This window comes from Protomyctophum parallelum (genome assembly GCF_964188405.1).
Source record: "Protomyctophum parallelum genome assembly, chromosome: 13".
In the NCBI taxonomy this organism is placed as follows: Eukaryota; Metazoa; Chordata; class Actinopteri; order Myctophiformes; family Myctophidae; genus Protomyctophum; species Protomyctophum parallelum.
In genome coordinates, this window is record NC_139708.1 from 22,060,164 (window position 1) to 22,079,922 (window position 19,759).

The 19,759-nt window shown below is 44.9% G+C and overlaps 1 protein-coding gene across 1 annotated transcript; it reads right to left on the reverse strand.

Annotated features, from left to right (window-relative positions):
- Positions 1 to 115: 115 nt before the first annotated feature.
- Positions 116 to 2,216, reverse strand: gadd45gip1 (growth arrest and DNA-damage-inducible, gamma interacting protein 1). Its single transcript, XM_083779427.1, has 2 exons — positions 1,781 to 2,216; positions 116 to 621 (listed from the first exon to the last, which is right to left on the reverse strand). The coding sequence occupies exons 1-2, from the start codon at positions 2,179 to 2,181 to the stop codon at positions 330 to 332; spliced, it is 693 nt and encodes a 230-aa protein (XP_083635553.1). The 5' UTR covers positions 2,182 to 2,216; the 3' UTR covers positions 116 to 329.
- Positions 2,217 to 19,759: the final 17,543 nt, after the last annotated feature.

Below are 19,759 nucleotides of genomic sequence, written 5' to 3' on the forward strand. Positions count from 1 at the left end.
TTACCGCATGTCATCCCCCCATCTCTCTCCCGTTTCCTGTCAGCCTACTTTCTATCCCTTAAAAAATCAATAAAGGCGTAAGCCGCAAAAAAATATCTTAAAAAAAAAAAAAAAAATGAGAATCGTGATCTCAATTCTTGTGGAATAAAATCGAGATTCACATTTGAGCAAGAATCGTGCAGCACTAGTCTCGGGTGCTCACAAAAGTCAGAGTAGATGTTAATCACCCCAAACATGCTTCAAAGTGAAACATCCCTTTAATGTTGCTTACAAATATTACAGACTCCTTTTTCACTGATAATTATTATGTACAGTAATTCAGTCCAAGACTATGAAGAACTTGAAGCAGAAGGCTGGATGATGCCTGCCTGCTCGTCTTTCTGTCTGCGCTTCAACAGTTTCTTTTTCTTCCTGTCTTCCTTTTCGATTTCAGTGACCATTTCCAAAAACCTTGGGCTGCGGGGGTCTACTGCATAGCCAAAGCGCTCCCGAGCCTCTGCCAGGAGCTTGGAACGGCGGGCCTTGTCTTCGCTTATCTTCTCTTTAGCCTCCCGCTTTCCCTTACGCCAGTCAGCGACCATCTTGGGCATCTTAGCCATATTTTCTGCAGTGATTTTCTCTCTGCGTTGGAAAATGGACAGGGTTAGGATATGGGACATTCGTCACTGAAATGCAAACATAACAGACTAGGGTAGTTGTAGCCGCAATTTGCAACTCTAGACTTTTTTATAATGGGATGAATCTAGAGTTGCAATACCCTCCATTGACTCCCCACTCATCCAATTTGGTTTGCGATCTGCTCGTCTTAAACAACGTTAAACTCACCAACATTGCAGCTGTAGTCCAAGCTTGAATTATCCTCTTTCAATCTGCCAAGCTTGTTTTTCATAAACATCCACCGTAGACATGTTATGAGCTACTTTCTGTCAAGACATCCTCTGCAGGAGTGCAGGTGAAGTGTCGCAGTTTGGAAGCACTCGTTTTTGTTAACCAGCATTATGTGCAAATTCGAAACAGGTGGTACCAGCCAGGGCCGTTCAGTGACATACGAGTGCTTCCAAACTCCAGCACTTAGAAAAAGAATCACCTGCACAGAATATCTTGACAGAAAGTAGATCATCACATGTCTATGGTGGATTTTTATGAAAAACAAACTCGGAGCTACAGAATGAGCGTAGGGAGAGGGCACATATGGGGCTAAGTTTTCTCCATAGAATGCCCTCTTTGTGAGAAATAAATTGTATAATGGCAATAATGTATCAATATGGTAGCATCTCTACACCTTTGTCAGTCACGAATGGGGCAGTCTATGGAGGGAATTGAGACTAAAGGGTTGCAGTACAATGCAAAACTAGCAAGATCTGGGAAGACATTTCATCGCCGACCTGCAGATGACCAAACGGGTAAGTTAACTTACATTACACAAAAGCGTTCACTGTTGAATTTGACAATATGTCACGTAGAGATCTTATATTTCCATTCAGTACAATTCGTGTGTGTGTGTGTGTGTGTGTGTGTGTGTGTGTGTGTGAGAGAGATATGGCAATGCAAACGTATGTTTTCTCGTGCCAATAAAGCTCCTTTGATAGAGAGCCTAAGATTTAGACTCTCGTAAATGTATTTGATCGATTCTGACATTTTCAATCAATGTCAGAATCGATCAAATACATTACGCGATTCAAAATCGTAGGGTGAGAGAGAGAGAGAGAGAGAGAGAGAGACTGTAGGAGAGATCTGACAGGTGCATTTGCTGCCAGCATGTTTGATGAACTGCACTTACCTAGCAACACGTTTGGCTGTCGCCTCCTTCTCCTTCGACGCTACATTCTCCACCAGCACTTCTAAAGGAGGGTGCCACTGCTTCTCGTCCTCTATGATCGCAGCCAGCTGAGCTTCGCTGGGCCACAGCGTGGCAGGATCGATCCCCGATGCCGAACCATAGCGACCGTAAAGCTTGCGGTCACTCTTCGCCGTCTTCCGCCACTCCGGTGTCTTCTCGTCCTCCTTGTCTGGGATATATGGGTCTTTAAGGTTCAGTCTCAATGGTTTAGGGTTATAATTTGCGACTTGTTGTAAGGCTCCGCATTGTGAGGTAACGGGGATATGTGTTTTTAACGAACAATTCGCTGTAAATCTCCAACAAAATAGTGCTGTCCTCCTGCTCAGTATGGAAGCCGCCATCTTTGTTGGCAAGAAGGAAGGACCCTTCCCATTCACAGGCGACTACTACACTGCCTGTTCAATATTGTTGAGAAACAAACAATTATACACATCTTGGAACTTTGCCTGTAGCAATACTTACACAATGAGTAAAGCCTATATATATTCAGTATGTACGGTTTGACTTCGGCTTGCTCTTGCCCAACCAAACGAAGTAAGTAAACAATGGACTAATTCATTATTGCATGCATGAATATAAAGTACAATTAATCTGTCACTTATACATGCAATACCCCAGAGTCACTTATTCTGGATATTTTCATTTAAAAACAAAAATATTAGCAAGACGAGCTACGAAACACAACCATAGCATTTATAATGTAAATGTAGTAATATTTGCTGAAAACAAAACGTTATTTTGTTGAAAAGTTAAGCTGCTGTATATTGTTCAACTTCTTTAGTTGATCAAATAATTTGTTGATCAAATAATTTGGTAGAGGAGGTTTGATTTATAGGCCTACAATTGGGGTGGTTATATTATTTTGGTCTCCCAGCTGTTCTTCAATTCAGACATTTAGATCCTGTCCTGTCTGGTTTCACGACACGACCTTTGACACAATCCTGTTTCTGGTTTGACAAAAAGTTTGACCCGAAGGTCAAACTGAGTTGATTTTGGTTTTCTGGTTAAGTCAAGAAGACACTGCAATGATGTTCAAGTTCAATATCGATAGAGTCGTTCACTGTGCCAATAAGAGCTCGCTCATCCATCCTCAAGTGGTGTCTGTGAGGCGCTTTCCCATTTTCTACTGTCCCCAGCAGGATGCCATGTCATCCCCCTGATGTCACTATGCCTGGGCCATAACCATATATAGAGTTCCCGCTGCACCTGTGCCCAAATATGGTTGTTGGTCGTAATCCTATGTCCAAATTTGGAGTCCATGAGGTCACTCACTCTCTTGAGTAACCATGGCGATCTCCCAAGATGTGAAATCCTCCTAACATCCCCTGAGCGAGCAAGCAGGCTCTATTAGTTCTGTGGTAAAAATGTGGAAACTTGAAATGACATAGTGCAGCTATGTTCTAAAACGTGGGGTTGTGTGGTTCTCTCTTGGCCAAAACCTACTGTCCACCATTTTAAGGCCTGTATACTGGTATCTATCTTAAATGTGTTTCAAAGGCAGGCCATTAACTTTAATTGACTTTCACAGGGCGTAGAGGTGTGTGTGTGTGTGTGTGTGTGTGTGGGTGGGTGGAGGGGTGGGAGTTGAGGGGGGGGGGGGGGGGCTGTTACGTCTTTCAAGCTCCTACTTGACTTGCCATTATTTGTGAGCAGGTGGGCAATGGCTAGAGAGCAACAGAGCAAGGGGGGACTGAGGCTCTTTTAACACGTTCAGGGACCACTGGGCAGGAGAATTAACCAGAAAACACACTTCCAAAGAAAGGGTCTTTGTTTTATCTCCACCTCCTCTTTCCTCTTTAACCCCCCCCCCCCCAACCTCTCTCTCTCTCCCTCTCTCTCTCTCTCTCTCTCTCTCTCTCTCTCTCTCTCTCTCTCTCTCTCTCTCCCACTAACTTTTATATTTGATTTCTTTTCAAGAACAGGAGATAGAACGACTGGGGTTGTGCTGGAGTGCACCACTTACAGAGACAGATGTCACTGCTTTTGTGTTGCGGGAGCGAAAAGCCCTCCATCGTCATTAAACATGTAGGGTTCCCATGGCAGGGGTGGCAGGAGGAGTGGGGGGGGGTGTTTGGTGATGGGGGTTGGTTGGGGTTATGGTGGTGGTGGTGGTGGTGGTGGTGGGGGCATGACAGAGGCTTAATTTGGCTTAGGAGCGATCTGGTGCCAAGTCCGGGGCTTTGAGGATCACATCAACGTCAGTCATTGGCAAATAGGCTTGTTAGCAGTTCGAAGATAAGGGAATGGTGGCAAGATGACAGGTCTATTCCTGCGTATGTGTGAGAGAGACAGAGACGGGCATGGTGATAAATGCTGAATGGAGCTAAGTAGGACACCTTCACTCAGTTACTTAAAGGTATATTCAGTGATTTCACTTAATTCAAATATCACTTATTTTTTTGTTTTGTTGTGATAATCCTCCCTACTATAGGGTGTGCTGGCCATATAAGGAGTTCCTCCCTGTCCCCAGTTAACCCCTGGGGGTCAAAAAACCTTAGGTTTCGTTTTTGACTCTCTATCCTGATTGGATGAAAGGCTGGGTCCCACAGCCAAAAACGAAACCTAAGGTTTTTTGAGTGAAATCACTGAATATACCTTTAAGCCCATGAAACCTAGGCCTGTATTTTGCGTGTCTTAAGTACCAGGTCTTATTCCCTAACTTGAGTAAACTAAAGACCTGGAGGCGTGATCAATGCCATTTGGCTATTCTGAGTGGCCAAAGAGCATTGATCACGCCTCCAGGTCTTTAGTTTACTCAAGTTAGGGAATAAGACCTGGTACTTAAGACACGCAAAATACAGCCCCTAGTGTCCCTAATATGTTGTCACACAAAAAAATAAAATACAACCAAGTACTAGTGGTGGATATTGCTTGCAATCTCACGATAGATATTATGTATCACGATACAGAGGCCACGATACGATATATATATCGATTGTCAATAAAACACTTTCAGGCCCACAGAGATCTTTAAATTAAAATAAAATGTCTAAACATCCTAACAAGGGGTCTGGGAAGGGAGTGCACCGCAACTTGCAAGGGGGGCTTTGATAACGTTAAACAGAGGTACGTTGGTCACCCAGATAATTCGTGCCATTTTTTGCCGTATCGATACAGCAGCCTCTTGATCGATTCACCTATCGTCCAGATTTTGTATCGATATATTGCCATATCGATTAATTGAATGCACCACTACCAAGTACTGACAATAGCGATCTAAAATCTTACAACACTTTGCTGTATGACGCGTGTGAGGCTGTGAGCTTGTAGATTGTCTATTTTCAGTATTCATTATACAACGTTGAATTCATTCAGGCTCCTTCAACTTCTCAAAATAAGATTTATGTGCCACTATAAGTCTATAACCTCCTATTTTGGTATCCCAGAACCACAGGAGTGGTTTTTTTAACCAAATAAACCCTGTATGCTTTGTCCCCCAGGGCCAGGGGTCTATAGCTATAGCTGTTTCCCAAACAGTGGATCACTGACCAATTTTTATGGGTCGCGAGACTCACAGCTTGAGTAAAAATCCCACGTATACATTTTACATTAAAAAAATATATTAAAAAAAGATTTGCCCCTCCCCCAACATTTAAGAAATTCCATAAATTCTGCTATGCCTTTTTTCACTATTTTGGTACCCGGGCAAAAGTCTAATTTCTCTTTTGGGTCTTGAGCTAGAATATTTAGGACGGCAAGTCGCTCGCTTTAGCTCGCTCGGGTTCGCGGTCTAGTCCATAGAGTCATATATTTAGGTCTAGTCTGCAGCTGGAGGCGAGAGACGAGAGGCACCGCCGCGTTGGCCACAGAAGCGGGGCGTGGTTATAAGCACAACCCGGGTGCGGGTGGGATTTCGAATGTCGCATAGAAGCCCTAGAACATACTCTACTTTATCATAATTTTTTTAATTAATGGGACCATAATTTATTAAACGCGTATCATGATAATGGAACGAAAAACTTGAAACGACCGCTTGAAAACAAAGTATTTATGAAAATGTTTACTCCGGTAATAAAAATTAAGTGTAAAGTTCAGCCAAAACTTCATTCACTTGAACACCTGAACGGAGTGTTGGTTTTTCTGCTGGGGCATTAATGAGAAGTGCATCAGGGGGAATGTCTCTTCCTTGAATCCTTATTGGCCTCATTTTAAAAACGAATGCTTGCCGCCTGTTAGATACTAGGCCGGGCAGGGCAGGCCCCCTCCTTTTCCCCCGTCTGTAGACTCTTTACGAAATCACTGCCAAAGCTATACAAGATCACAACGCGTCGTGTCGCGCATGAGTTTGTAGATCAGATATTTTCAAATGGTCGACCGTATTATGCCGTGCCCGGAATAGGGACGCTATATAGGGCTCACGACACGAGATTAATTTGTACACTAGAGTATTTATTCTATACTCTACAGTCTACATGCAATGCCCAGGAGGTCAAAGAGGTGGCATGCATGAAGAGATGTACATGGTGTCCTCTGAGAAGCATTGGCAAGTGAGCTGAAGGGTATATAAACCCAGGCAGGGGCCAAACCCAGGGGCTTGAGCCTGGCATCAAACCATGGTGGCTTCCCCATATGCAGACCAGAGATGCAAGGGCACATTTACATTAGGCCTGAATTCCACTGTTGGCCAGGGCCGACCTCAGTATGTGAGTGCCAACAGTATAGGCCATCCATATGGGCCTCAGATGAATTATTAACATGGTCCGGCTCTGCACCACACTTTTATAAACGCATGTAAAATTCATGTTTAAATGGCAGGAGATACTCGTCCTATTCTAATTCCGGTGACCCCTGCCACGTTGCGCCCCTTTTAATCCTGTTATCATGGTTCATGATTTCACAAGTGCTGCGCAGCCCCTTTGCAGCAGAGGTTTAGCCACTCCAGCAGGATGCCATGCAAAACTTTGTCTTTCACCTACTTGGCTGTGACTGTGACTGAGTTGTAAAATCATGAATTGACTGTCATATAACTTAATGAACAAAAAACAAAAAACTTGTCACACACAGTCACACATGCACGCATGCGTGCGCGCACACACGCACAGCACGTCACAGACTATCTTAAGTTTGTCTTTGATATAATGCTATTAGCTCAAGTCTGTGATACTATTTGTTGACACAAAGAAAAAAATCATAATAAAACATCAGGGCTCAAAATGAACTTGAACATGATCTTTTAAACAATGAAAGAACTTTTATTCCAAATTTGGCACAAATGATTAGCTTTGTCAGCATCTCCTCAAATTCCAAGCAAAAAGAGAGCTTAGTCCAAAAATATCCCATTTCCCAGTAATGACACCACATGTGGCTGTACTGTACACAGTAACCGGGAGACGGACGAGAAGAAAAGCTGCCATTTGAAGAATGTTCTTCTGCACTGTTGCTGAATGATATATTTTCTACGGGAATAGCATACCTAAATAGGCCCATGGTAACATTTTATTATACTGACGACATCCTTGGCATCACGATATGGATTAATCATATAGACAGCCGACTCAGCAAACACTTAAACAAATCTGAAAAGGTTTTCAATGACATGACTGATTTTTGTTTTTTGTTTAATGTTGTGGTATATATAGAAGAGCACAAAAGAAGCCATGATCCTCACAAAGGGGGGGAAATCTCACTTCAAGAGTGTGAAAGTAATCGTTGAAAGTAATCCATGTGCAGATCCTATCAGCAAAGCCCAAGTTGTGGCTGTGATCACTCTTACAGCCTCTCTGCAGGCCCCCCCCCCCCCCCCCCCCTGCTAATGTTAAAGTTGGACGTAGCCCAATTCAGAACTGCCAGCGTAAGCGGTCTTATGATGAGGGTTGGGGGGGGGGGGGTTTGTGGTGGGGTGTTGTGGGGGCACAGAAGGGGAAGGAAAGGGGGGGGGGGGTTCAGTGGGGAGCAGCAGAGTATTTTACAGTAATGGATGTACCACATGGAGATGCAGTTAGTGATGTGTTTGGAGCGCAACGGGAGGTTTGGGGCGATCTGTGCCCTGCTGCCTTTCTCCTCTGGGTCTATAATGGGGGGGAGAAAGCAGCAATGGTTGTGGCATTTCTTTCTTTTTCATCCACCTATAAGGGATGAAGCTGTGAGCTGTGTGCGTGCGTGTGTGTGGGGGGGGGGGGGGTAAAACCAACAGGCTTCCTGCCTTCATTTCTGCTCACTTAGTGGCAAAGAGAGTGCAGTGAAAGAAAAAACTAATCTTGTTGGGAATTCCCGGGGCCCCTGCTGTATATTTCCTGCATGTCACCACATTATTGCAGTGACGTTTTAACCGAATTAACTCGCATCAACGGGAATCTCCACTCACATCTCCACTCAGCTCTTGTAAACACCTGCGCGAGAAAGACACACACGCCTGTCGCAAACATAACACTGTACACACTGGCTTTACAGCAGGATTTGGCATTAGCTTGTGGTCTGTAATGCCTATAAATCCCACGTGCGTTCCCGTGCCACTCTGTCTCTGATACATTAAAATGTTTCTACAAATGATGGAGCAGCGCAGGGACTGAACAGATTGTGGTGGGGAAAAAGCATTTAATGTGCCTGATTTGACAGATTTGTAAACAACCTTCATAACACCCCCAAAATGTTTGGATTTTGCCGCAGCTCTGAAGTCCCTGCGCCCTCGCTGGGGCGGTCCTCAGGCCGTACCCCCCCCCCCCCCCCCCACCCCCCCGCCCTGTGGTCCTAACGAGATGATGAATGGGGAGCATACGGACTGACGGAGGCCCTCCTCCATCCACCGGTGACTGCTGATTTAAGGGGAGATTCATCAAACGTGAGCCTGCTCCGGTCTCGGGCATACATACCTTCATCATCGAGTGCCGGTGCTCCCATGAAGACGAATGGAGGTAATTATCAGCTCTACCTCTCTTCGCAGTCCTGCTCCTCTTCTCGGAGGGGCTTAAGTTCCCGGGGCTCGTGTGCGAGTCATTAGTCTGTACTGCTGCACATGAATGAAGGCTCTCCGTATCAATGGTTCTCAACCTGTGGGTCAGGACCGCCAGGGGCAGGGGGGTTCCCACACGAGTTTGGCTGAGGGGGGGGGGTCCCAAGATGACAGTGAAATGTCAATTTAATGACTTTTAAGACTTTTTACCTAAAAAAAAGAGGAGGGGAAAATTAAATCCAATGAAATCAACAAACTATAACAAACTGGTCAAATTGTGAAATTATTAGAAAGAGGCAACAGTTGTGAAAATAGCAGATCTGCAAGCTCATAACACCTCGCAATACGAGGCGTTGTGAGCTTGTAGATCTGTTGTTTTCACACTATCTATCTGTGGAACCGAGTCATGCAATTGAATGCCTCAACTCCTACAATTCCAACTGCTTGTCACGTTGCGGGGGTTCCCAGTTCAAATATGATTCTTTTTTGGGGTCACTGCCCGAAAAGGTTGAGAACCATTGCTCTATATCACTGTATCACTCTACTTTGAGCTCATGGATGTCCGTAACAACGTAACACATAATGAAGGGGTATGCTGATAATGCAACAGTAGTGTTGTCATCATAGCAAATCTAAAAAACTAATAATTTAACATACAGTTTTGATTTGCTTTCAGTCTGAAGTTGAATGATCTGATCAACTTATGCTATTTTTAAGTGGCTTCCCCTCTTTGTTCATGCTAGGTTTGAATTACCTGGTATATTCTTGTTTCTTTGAAGCACTAAATAGTAGGCTATTCCTTTTCCACTCTACTTACGTGACAATTTACCCTATTTTGACTATAGGGTTTGTTTATTCTGATCTCACACTGTAAGTCACTCTGGATAAATGCATAAATTCTAATTGTAAATCACTCAGTCAACGTGACTGTCATCTCTGACATTAATTGGCCCGTTGTCACCATGCCATTAATCCACATGAACTCGCTTGCCAAAAGGCACTAAATATGGTTAATTGTCACCAAATGAATTGAATAGTCACCACTGATGTTGCAGATTGGGCGCAACAATGACGGAATGCCTTCTTTTTTTCCTTCCTCACATCACCTGCGTTTCCATTTCTAGTGGCATGTTAAAACACTGAAACACCATTGGCATTTCCACACTAATGTGTGAGAAATAGAGGTTTTGGCCAGTATATCTTTTACAATCTTTAAATCCTGCTCAAAACCTGAGATCGGAGGGCAGTATGGAAAACAGATTTGACCTCATGGGCTTGCCTTTCACTGCATGGTCTCCTTCTGTGAGGAAGTGGACTTGCTGAAAGATTTTACCCAAAGACTTAAATGCAGCAGACATGTGTCACCTGATCCAACCTGATCCAACCTGGAGCGTTCGGATCCAAGCGCATTGTATGTGTTTTGTAGCATGCATCGCCAATCGCCAGTGCTCTGTGATCCTAGGGCGCTGAGTCATGGCATACAACACACCTACACAGACACACACACACACACACACACACACACACACATGAAGAGATGGAGAGAGAATTAGGGAGATTTGGGGATGGGGTGCAGAGGGGGAATTTAGGGTGGGTTGGGAGGGGGGAGTGCAAGTGGCACCAGGCTGGCGCAGACATCACTCCCGTCGCTCCCTTAGCTGCACCGGCGCCATCTGTCATCGGCGTGAACATCTGCAAGCCCAAGGTGCCCTTGTCACCCAATGTTACAGCAGCATGTTTGGTGTTTCCATTAAGGAAACCTGGAGTGATTCACCAGAACAAAACCTATTAGACTGAAGTGTGTGTGTGTGTGTGTGTGTGTGTGTGTGTGTGTGTGTGTGTGTGTGTGTGTGTGTGTGTGTGTGTGTGTGTGTGTGTGTGTGTGTGTGTGTGTGTGTGTGTGTGTGTGTGTGTGTGTGTGTGTGTGTGTGTGTGTGTGTGTGTGTGTGTGTGTGTGTGTGTGTGTGTGTGCGCGCTAGTGTATAGCAGTGAATCAGCTGGGTTTGTAGGGGCACATTAAATAGGGAGGATTCATCCTGAGGCGCAGCCGCCTGCCTGTCTAGCATATCTGGCTAGCATGACATCTCATCTCACCGACTGACTGACAATTTGGCCTGAGTCTGCCGTTTTCTTTATGAGCCTTGGCTCCTCCACATGTCTTTCCCTGTCTCTCCGGTTCTACCGTGAAACAGATGGCTTCACCCCATCCTTGTTTTTTAATCTCCCCTCCATAAGAGCACTCGGGGTTATACGGCCGAAGCTGAAGTCATGTTCATGTTTGCAAGGATTTTTCTGGGGGATTTCGTGACGGACTGCCCCGTGGTGCGGTGCATATGGAAATGTCTGTATTCGCCATGTGACGTGTGCTTGTGTGTTCAGAATGAAGAATGCATTCAGGGCACATGCATCATAACGATGACATGTGCCTGCCTAAATAGTAGCCTGCTGTATTGCAAGGTTAAAAAATGGGTAACATACTGTAAACCGCCACCATTTATCATCCCATTAGATATGAGATTCCTTTCCAGACACTGAGGGGCAACGGCAGACGGATTGCCTCCCTGGTGTTCCTGTTTTGGGGCATGGGCATATGGGCAAGAGCCTTTATACATGCTTTCACATGCTGTGAAAATATCTGATCTAAAATATCACAGTGCATTGTTCACCTCGTAGATCGTCTGCTTTCGCCACGCAACGAATAGATCAGGCCTTCTTAAGTAGTTAATACTGGACCGCATGCATCTCTCACGGCTCCAGCTCTCAGGAGAGCCTTAATGCCATCGATTGCATACGGAGGAGCTGAGCTGGATTACAGCAACAAGATTAAAACAATATGCTCATTGTCCATCACGCGGGGATATAATCTCAAGGATTACTCTCGAGTGAAACCGTCCGATGATGCCTCTCTGGATGAAATGGAGTGATATGGATGGGGATTTTTTACTTTTACAGGGCTTGGCAGTAAAGCGTGTGTTTTTTGAGAATTGCCATATCTTTGAGACACATTTTCCCTTCTCTTTGTTCCTATCTGTGTTTTTGCACAAAAGTCTGCATGGAAGCACAGCGGCGGTGAACCACGTTTTACCTCTCACAGCATGTCTCCCACAGCTTCACGCACGCACGCATGCACACACACACACACACACACACAACACACACACAAGGCAACCTCCCTCCCTAGTGCCTAGCAGTAGCATCGCCTCCAGTGTGTGAGGGAGGATGTTTCCTTCCAGTTAGATGTGAATTAGAGACAACAACTGTTTGGACCCCCACTGTGCCCTCTGGCCCCTGACCCAGTGACCACACAGGACAGCTGAATAGCTGCCTGGCACAAACACATATCCTCATCGATCTGACACACAAAAATATTACATTTCAGTGTTTACAGGTTTAAGAGTAACACTGAGGATTTTACTGTGTACATACATAGACATAGTCAGAGATAGATCAAATAAGCGATTGTCATATTTACTGGTCTGCCTCTATAAAAATGATGGGTAGAAACTAGAAACAATATCAACGTTGTGGATAGAAAGCTTATGGAGTGGAATACATTTTTCCTGATGTGGGTCATTTATTTCCCCTTTAACTTTAAGCCATTTTTTTTTTTTTAAGATATTTTTTTGCGGCTTACGCCTTTTATTGATTTTTGAAGGGACAGACAGTAGGCTGACAGGAAACGGGAGAGAGATGGGGGAAGACATGCAGTAAAGGCCGTGTCGGGTCCGGGAGTCGAACCCGCGGCACACTGCGACTGGATTACCAGTCCGGTGCCCAGACCGTTACGCTACGGCCTGGGCCAACTTTAAGCCATTTTGACCTGAGATCAGATTCTAAAAATGTCTGTTTGAAAACAACAGTTTTCTGAAAAAGCTATGTTTCTATGTCAGTCGTTCTTCGATTTTTCAAAAATAGCAGACCTACAAGCTATGAGCTTGTAGATCTGCTATTTTTCAATAGCTAAAGCATAACATAATGCTAACTCCAAAAGGGTTTCCCGCCCAAAATGGGGTTAAAAGGCCTTTTCTTTACTGTGCTTTGTAGTGGGAGAAGTGGGGGAAGTAAAACCAGCAAATAGCAATACCACACTGTAGAAGTACTCTGTTACAAGTAAAAGTGCCCAATTAAAATGTTTAAAAGTACAAAAGTATCCTATTGGCTTCAAAATATACAGTACTTACAGCATACATATAACATATAAGTTACTGTAAAAGTACATTCAGAAATTGTAATGGCCTATTTCACTGTCACATTTTTGGATTAATAATGCAAATGTGTTACTTTAATAACAGCTCCACTTTTACCAGTTGCAACATTAATTACTTAAGATTGAGCTTAATATATGATAATTTACATACATTTTCAGTTAAACTACAAAAAATAAAACAAGTACATTTTATTTATAGAACGCCTTTCGAAACAATTTTACAAAGTGCTGCACAGTGGTCAACAAGGTAAAACAATCATGTTAAAACAAGGGCAAGAAACAAACAAAAAACAGTGCTTACGAAATAAATACGTTTTTAACAAGTTCTTAAAACCGTCGACAGACTGCATTTTTTAGCTCAAAGGGCAGGGCGTTCCACAAAGTGGGAGAAACCACTGCAAATGCACGATCTAGTTGTCTATATTGTTGGAAGGGAATAGACAGAAGGCCTTTATCAGAGGACCTGAGAGATCTTATGTTTGGCTTTGCATGCAGTAGTTCGGAGATGTAAAGTGGAGCCAGCCCGTGTAATGCCTTATATGTTAAGAGAATTTAGAAATGTATCCTAGATTTGACGGGCACCACATTGCAGAAAAGTGGCATATGTAGCCTACCAAGCATCAAGCAGACAAAAAAAGCAGTGCACCCAAACAAATGTCTTGGAACCACAACGATCATGATCGGCCAAGAAGTGCTCTGGCGCTCAGGACTGCCTTTGAAAAGAGCACCTGTGTGTTAAAAGACCCTCTCAAAACATGCCAACAAAAACAAGTCTCAAAAACTCTTGACATCAACAAGCAGTTGGTCCTCTCGCTGTGGTCGAGGTAAGCCGTTTGTGTTCCTAGACAGACAGCGCTGCTCTCATCTAGACGACTGATGTTCCCTCATTTGCGATTCGTCACCTGGCTTGTTTACCGTCGTCGACTCGTCTTCCGCTCATTTAGGACTCACCTTTGTCCTAATGGGCTCATTAGTGGCGGCCAAGTGCCAGGAAAGCACAAAACGCAAGTTAAAGTAATGAGACGCATGGCGTTTATGAACTGAGCGACACGGCACATGGCGCCACATTTTAAATGAGGCTTGGCCTTCTTCACGTTGGGTGAGCCCAAAAAGAGTAGCCAACAATATGTTTTCACTTTTATGGCAATACATTTTCATAACAGTACATTACTAAAATTTATATTTTAACGAGAAATTGCCTATTTGAAACTTGCAGACAGTAAAGGAATGTATCTGCGCACAGGAAAGGGGTTTGGGAATAGCCTATCAACTGTAGCATGCAGGGCTTTGGCTTCCTGTATCTGACAGCTGCAGCCTTAGGTCTTTTTTAAAGGCGTTTATTGACATCTCTTCCTCCACCTCTTTTAAGACAATACCAGCCTGTGAAAGACCATGTGAAGGATTTAGACATGAAAGTGATAGCTCCTGGGAGAGAATGCTTTTGACTTATGTGGGTTATGGCGTTCTTAAGTTGGCTTGGATAGACATGGCAAAATAATTAGTTAGTCCGGATTGAAGTGCAGTCAGGGGACAAGAAACACTGTAGATATTTCTCACCTGCGGAATAGAAAAGTATGCGTATGTGTGTCTTTTCACTCTTGAGTGTGCATGTGTACGTCAAAGGAGTAGTTCACCCTCCAAAAATATATGTATTTTCTATAAATTACACAGTACACTGTGGCAACCCAGGGGAAAACGGGGCAAAACTTCAACAAAGGGTTCCTCTTGTCAGGGGCTTAGGCTTCTAGTCACTTGCCGTCCTGTGGGTAGAGCAGAGAGAGAGCCAGTGACTATTTGAGTTGGGGGAGAGTGCTGTAGGCTCTCCAGTTCAGTTGGCTTGAGAGATCTCCCTCATCCCAGCCTCCTCATGAACAGAGATTCCTCCTTTCTCACTCCTCCATTAGTTCACACTCACTCACCAGACAGCTTGGGCGTCGGCTCTTTAACAGCTTCTGGTGATTGCCTTACTGGCTGCAGGTGCGTCCATGTCCAGGCTCCCATTGGCTGCAATACCTGTACAGGGTGATATACTCCCTCTATCACCTCCCCCAGCCTCATTCTGTGGGGAGTAGGCCTGGCTGTTTCCCCTGGTTTGCCACAACACACACCCCATGTATGAAGCCTTGAATTCACAGAGATTATTTTTTAGTTTTTTTCTAAAACCCTATTCGCACGGGATTAAGACAATCATTTGGTGACGGGTGGAGTCTTTGAGACTCGTACTGAGTCCCCTTATTGACCGATGACCCGGTCATCGAATTATTGGCTCAGGAATGCTCAAAAACTGAATTCAAGGCTCCGTGCGACGTAGAATTGATAGAAAATAAGTCATTTTCAGGGTGGACTATACTCCTCTGAACATGTTTTTTTGCTATCCGCTATCTCTTGCAAGACGTGTCATACCTGATAACATTTCACCCACTTGTCATTCAGGTACCGGTACTTGAACCGTGTGTGCGCTCCAGCGAGAGAAATGACGAGCTGCCCTGATTGGTGGAAGCAGAACAGGAGAGGGTGCTGGATGGATTGGGATTGGGGCTAATTTAGGGAGGGGGGGCTCTGAGAGAGAGAGAGAGAGCGAGAGAGTGGGGGTGGATAGGAGGAGAAGAGAAAGAGGGAGGTAAAACTGAAAGCAGATGGCAGTGCTGGCACCTGTCTTGCACTAAAATCTGTTTGGAGCCGTTTTCCACATGTATTATAAAGGGGGGAAAAAAGCCAATTCGGCATATAATGCCAAAAAACGGCCCCTCAGGTTTTAACCCTTTGTGACCAAACGGTCCCCTAGCTTCTTAGTCATAATAGGATGCCCCGCTTCTGCACAGGAGAAGATACAAAGACCCCTGTCATATATCGCGTCGCTCTTGTTCACCCGGGCCTTGTAAGCAAACAGAGAGGGCATTCATGTTATGAGGAACAGGAGTGAGTCTCATCTGAAGCGTTAATCTGTGGGCCACATGCTGCTGCACAACGCTAGGGCATCGAGCAGCAAGACCAGTGCAAGAAACACGATAACGGCAGAAAGCGCACACAAACACAGACACACACACATGCATGCAGCAGCCAGGCTTACCCGGCCTAATCATGGCATGTAAGTAATTGCCAAGTTGGGTAGTCTGTTCCAGGTGGTTGTATTATTATAGTTCTGATCAATGTGGGCCCCGGGTTACTGTTCTTGGCATACACGTAGTATGTTGGATTTGTCTTGCATTATCAGGGAATTACATCAAATTGAAAGTGTGTCCAAGCAAGTTGTTATGAACAACATATTTTGTTATTTCCCATATTTTAATTATTTTCCCTGTTATTGATAACGTAACAGACACTCGATTACATAACATTTGTCAGTCATCGCCCAATAAAATGTATGAAATATAAATGTGCAATGTCACCCATTGCACCTCACCGGAGTTGACTGAGGGATTCCTCATCTCATTTCGTAGTTCTCAAGACCAACCAGCAGAGTGCGGCAGAGTACCCGTGTCCTGATTTTTAGACTGTATAGATTTGCATTCTAGGTTTATCTAACTAACACAATATACACACAGTACATACGGTTAGTATGTACCTCACTTCTAGATGCAACTTTAGCACCAACTCTGGTCATGCAGAAAGTCGATGAGCAGACACCTGTCAAAGGCTATTGTCACTCGCTTGTTTCAGCGTTAACCAAACCCTTATTAACTGAAATACCCCCCCCCCCCACACACACACACACACACACACACACACACACACACTGACACACATCTTTTTCTATTTTTTTTTTTTTTTTTTAAGTCAGCCACAAATTGTTTCCAGGTTTTCACACATAGTAACTTAGTGTTTGGGGCTATTTGGAACCGAAACAATTACAAACAAACCTGTATTATACCCCTTCTCGGCTAATGGATCTGAGTAGGAAGGACAGGAAAATAAAATGTTTCTGTTTTCCTCCCTCAGGTTATTTTAGATTGCGGGGCTCATTTTCTAATTACGGTGGCCATGCTTTTAAGCATGCAGTGCATGTGTCTGCAGTCACTTTCTAGCTTTTAATGGAAATCTGTGAGAAACACTGCACAGACGCAGAAGGGGGGGGTAGGGGGGGGAGTCCGTTATCATTTCTAATTTGCTAACCCCAGACAGACCTGTTGCAGTTGTGTTTGGGAATGATAAATCATGATCTAAGTAACGATTGTGTAATCTTTTAATTCCTGGGTAATGTGCCGACAGAGTTATGGCCCTATATTGGAAATGGTGTGTGGAACTGTGGATGTGGGTAGTGCCTGCTACGTGTGAGAGAGGCAGACAGACTGACAGACCCACAGTACAGGTATACAGGAGGAGACGGAAGCACAAAATGGAACAGCTTGACAAGAAGAGGAAAGTGCGTGGTTATGATTTGATTGGCTGGCATTATTTATTTTTTATCTTTTGAATATTTGAGGGTTTTTTTTACCAGCAGTTCCCATATATACACAGCACAGGATGTTGCCATGCAACCCCAGTATAGCACACACATACACATGCATGCTTGCACACACACACAGACACACACACACACACACACACACACACACACACACACAGTCACACACAAGCCCCAACAATGGTCTGCTTTATGAGGTGCCCACTGATGCCATGGTAACCCCCTCGTTCTGGGCAAGACGGGCAGAGTGGTGTGCCAAAAAAATGCCATGGTTCCTTTTTCCCCCCTCTCTCAAACCACGTTGCCCAGAAACCTTTTGAAACTTAATAAGTGAAGCCAGTGGGCGGACAAATTACGACGGGAGTGTGTGAGGAAGAGAGAGAGAGAGTGAGAGAGAGAGAACTTTGGAATTTTAGTGTATCCTGTCCCTCAGGCATAAATTTAGCCCAGAGTGGAAAATTGATGTTGTGTGATTAGTATCAGGAACTACAGTGCAGTGCGGAGGGCTAGAAAAGCTCATTACAGGAGAACTATAGACCCTTTGCACCATCGTAATAGTGTATAACAACATCCCAAACTCTGCGGCTCTCTGTGGGCTGTGTGTGTGTGTGTGTGTGTGTGTGTGTGTGTGTGTGTGTGTGTGTGTGTGGTGCGTGCGTGCGTGCGTGACGCATTCTAGGTGGCTGTGGAACAGTTTAGCCAGGCGGCTCCAGGCTCTGGAACTTTGTGTTCCGAGCAGGTCCACTTCACTAGACATTATCAGTGGCTGTCCAGTGTGAGCCCTTGACCCGTGGTGTGGGTGTACAGAGAGAGAGAGGGGAATCTAGTGCAGTTATATAACATCAGAGAGAGAGAGAGAGAAGCGCTTCCAATGAAGACTGTACAGCTCCAGGAGAGCGAGCACCATTTCTGTTGGCAAGAATATTGTCGAAGGTGAAACGGTTCTGATGGAAAATCAAGAGGCGAGGTGTTTTTTTTTCTTCCTGTGAAATGTAGGCGACTGAATGCGTGAGTGAGCGAGTGAGTGGGTCCACGAGGGACTGTGTGTGAGTGAGAGTTGCAGCGAGGGGTTCACTCCATCCATTTCCATATTACCGGGGGTCATCTAGGCATGGCGCCCAGTCCCTGCGCTTGTAGGCCCCACTGGGGCCCTGGCAAGATTAAAAACAGCGTTGAATCATGACTGGGAGCTAGGGAGGGATGGAAGTGAGCGTGGGGGGGGGGGGAGGGGGGAAGCGAATGTGAGGGGGGTGGGGGGGGTCACACAATAGTGTCCCGTCTAGTGTTTTTAAATTCCCTTAAATTGAGGATCCATGCCAAGCTATAGGCCCACGGAACAGGCTATCCCACAAGAACGGGAACCCTATAATTGCCACTCATCTCCACAGCCGTCTCTTACTGCACTGTTTGTGTGTGTGTGTGTGTGTGTGTGTGTGTGTGTGTGTGGTACACAGCCCCTCTCCTCCGTGCATACGATTATCCGCTCATTTGCAAGCATGTATAAACCACAGTGATAACTACAACACTTAACGTGGGACCATTTGAAAATATACCACATACCGGTGATGTTAATGTATAGTCGCTCTCCTTCACAGATAATACACCATACATGTAACATACATGCTCTAAATGCATGAGTCATACTTTACCGTATAAGATCCTGTTGCTGCTCACTGGGAAATAACAGATCTTTCAGTTCTGAGGGCAGCAAAAATGCCTTGTTGATGCCAGCGGTGGGAGGAGAAGGGCCCGACTGGGTCGAGCAGATAGAAAGGCAACAGTACCTTAAATCTGTGGTTCCCAAAGTGGGGTCAACGGGAACCCCCAGGGGTCCTTGAGGGAGTTCCAGAGGGTCCCGACTCCCCACCTAAATGATAGTTAGGAACCATATGGATCTTTATGGGTCTGTAACTCTGAGAGTGTACAAATGGAACCTAATGGACCCTAACGGGTCCACTTTGGTTCCATTTGTACACTCGGAGTTAAATTAGCATTGTATAGCAATTTATAGTTATATAAATTTGGGGGGTTCCAGAGATAGAAATGTCATTAAATGGGCGTCCGTAGATTAATGCATGTCAAACTGGGGGTCCTTGAAATTTAACGGGTTGAGAATCACTGCTAGAGCCGTAATAGACGTCTTCTATTATGGTGGTTCCTGGCATATATTTTCCGATGGATTTCCGCGCGGGTTAATAAATGTCGTTTTAGGGGGTCCTCCACATGAAAAAGTCTGGGAACCACTGCCTTAAATAACCACTCGTTACAACCAAGGTATGCAGAAGAGCGTCTCTGGAAGCGACGCAACGCGCCAAACGTCTTGAAGCAGCCGGGCTACACAGCAGCAGAACACCACGCCGGGTTCCACTTCCTGTCAGCTTCCTGTCGAGAACCGGTAACTGAGGCTATGCAGGAACA

Bases quoted from the DNA above. Each gene is read 5' to 3' on its own strand.
- gadd45gip1 (XM_083779427.1), bottom strand. From the start codon at position 2,181: ATGGCGGCTTCCATACTGAGCAGGAGGACAGCACTATTTTGTTGGAGA. The intron at 622-1,780 runs GTAAGTGCAGTT...TTTCCAACGCAG, and splicing joins ACAGCCAAACGTGTTGCTAG to AGAGAAAATCACTGCAGAAA.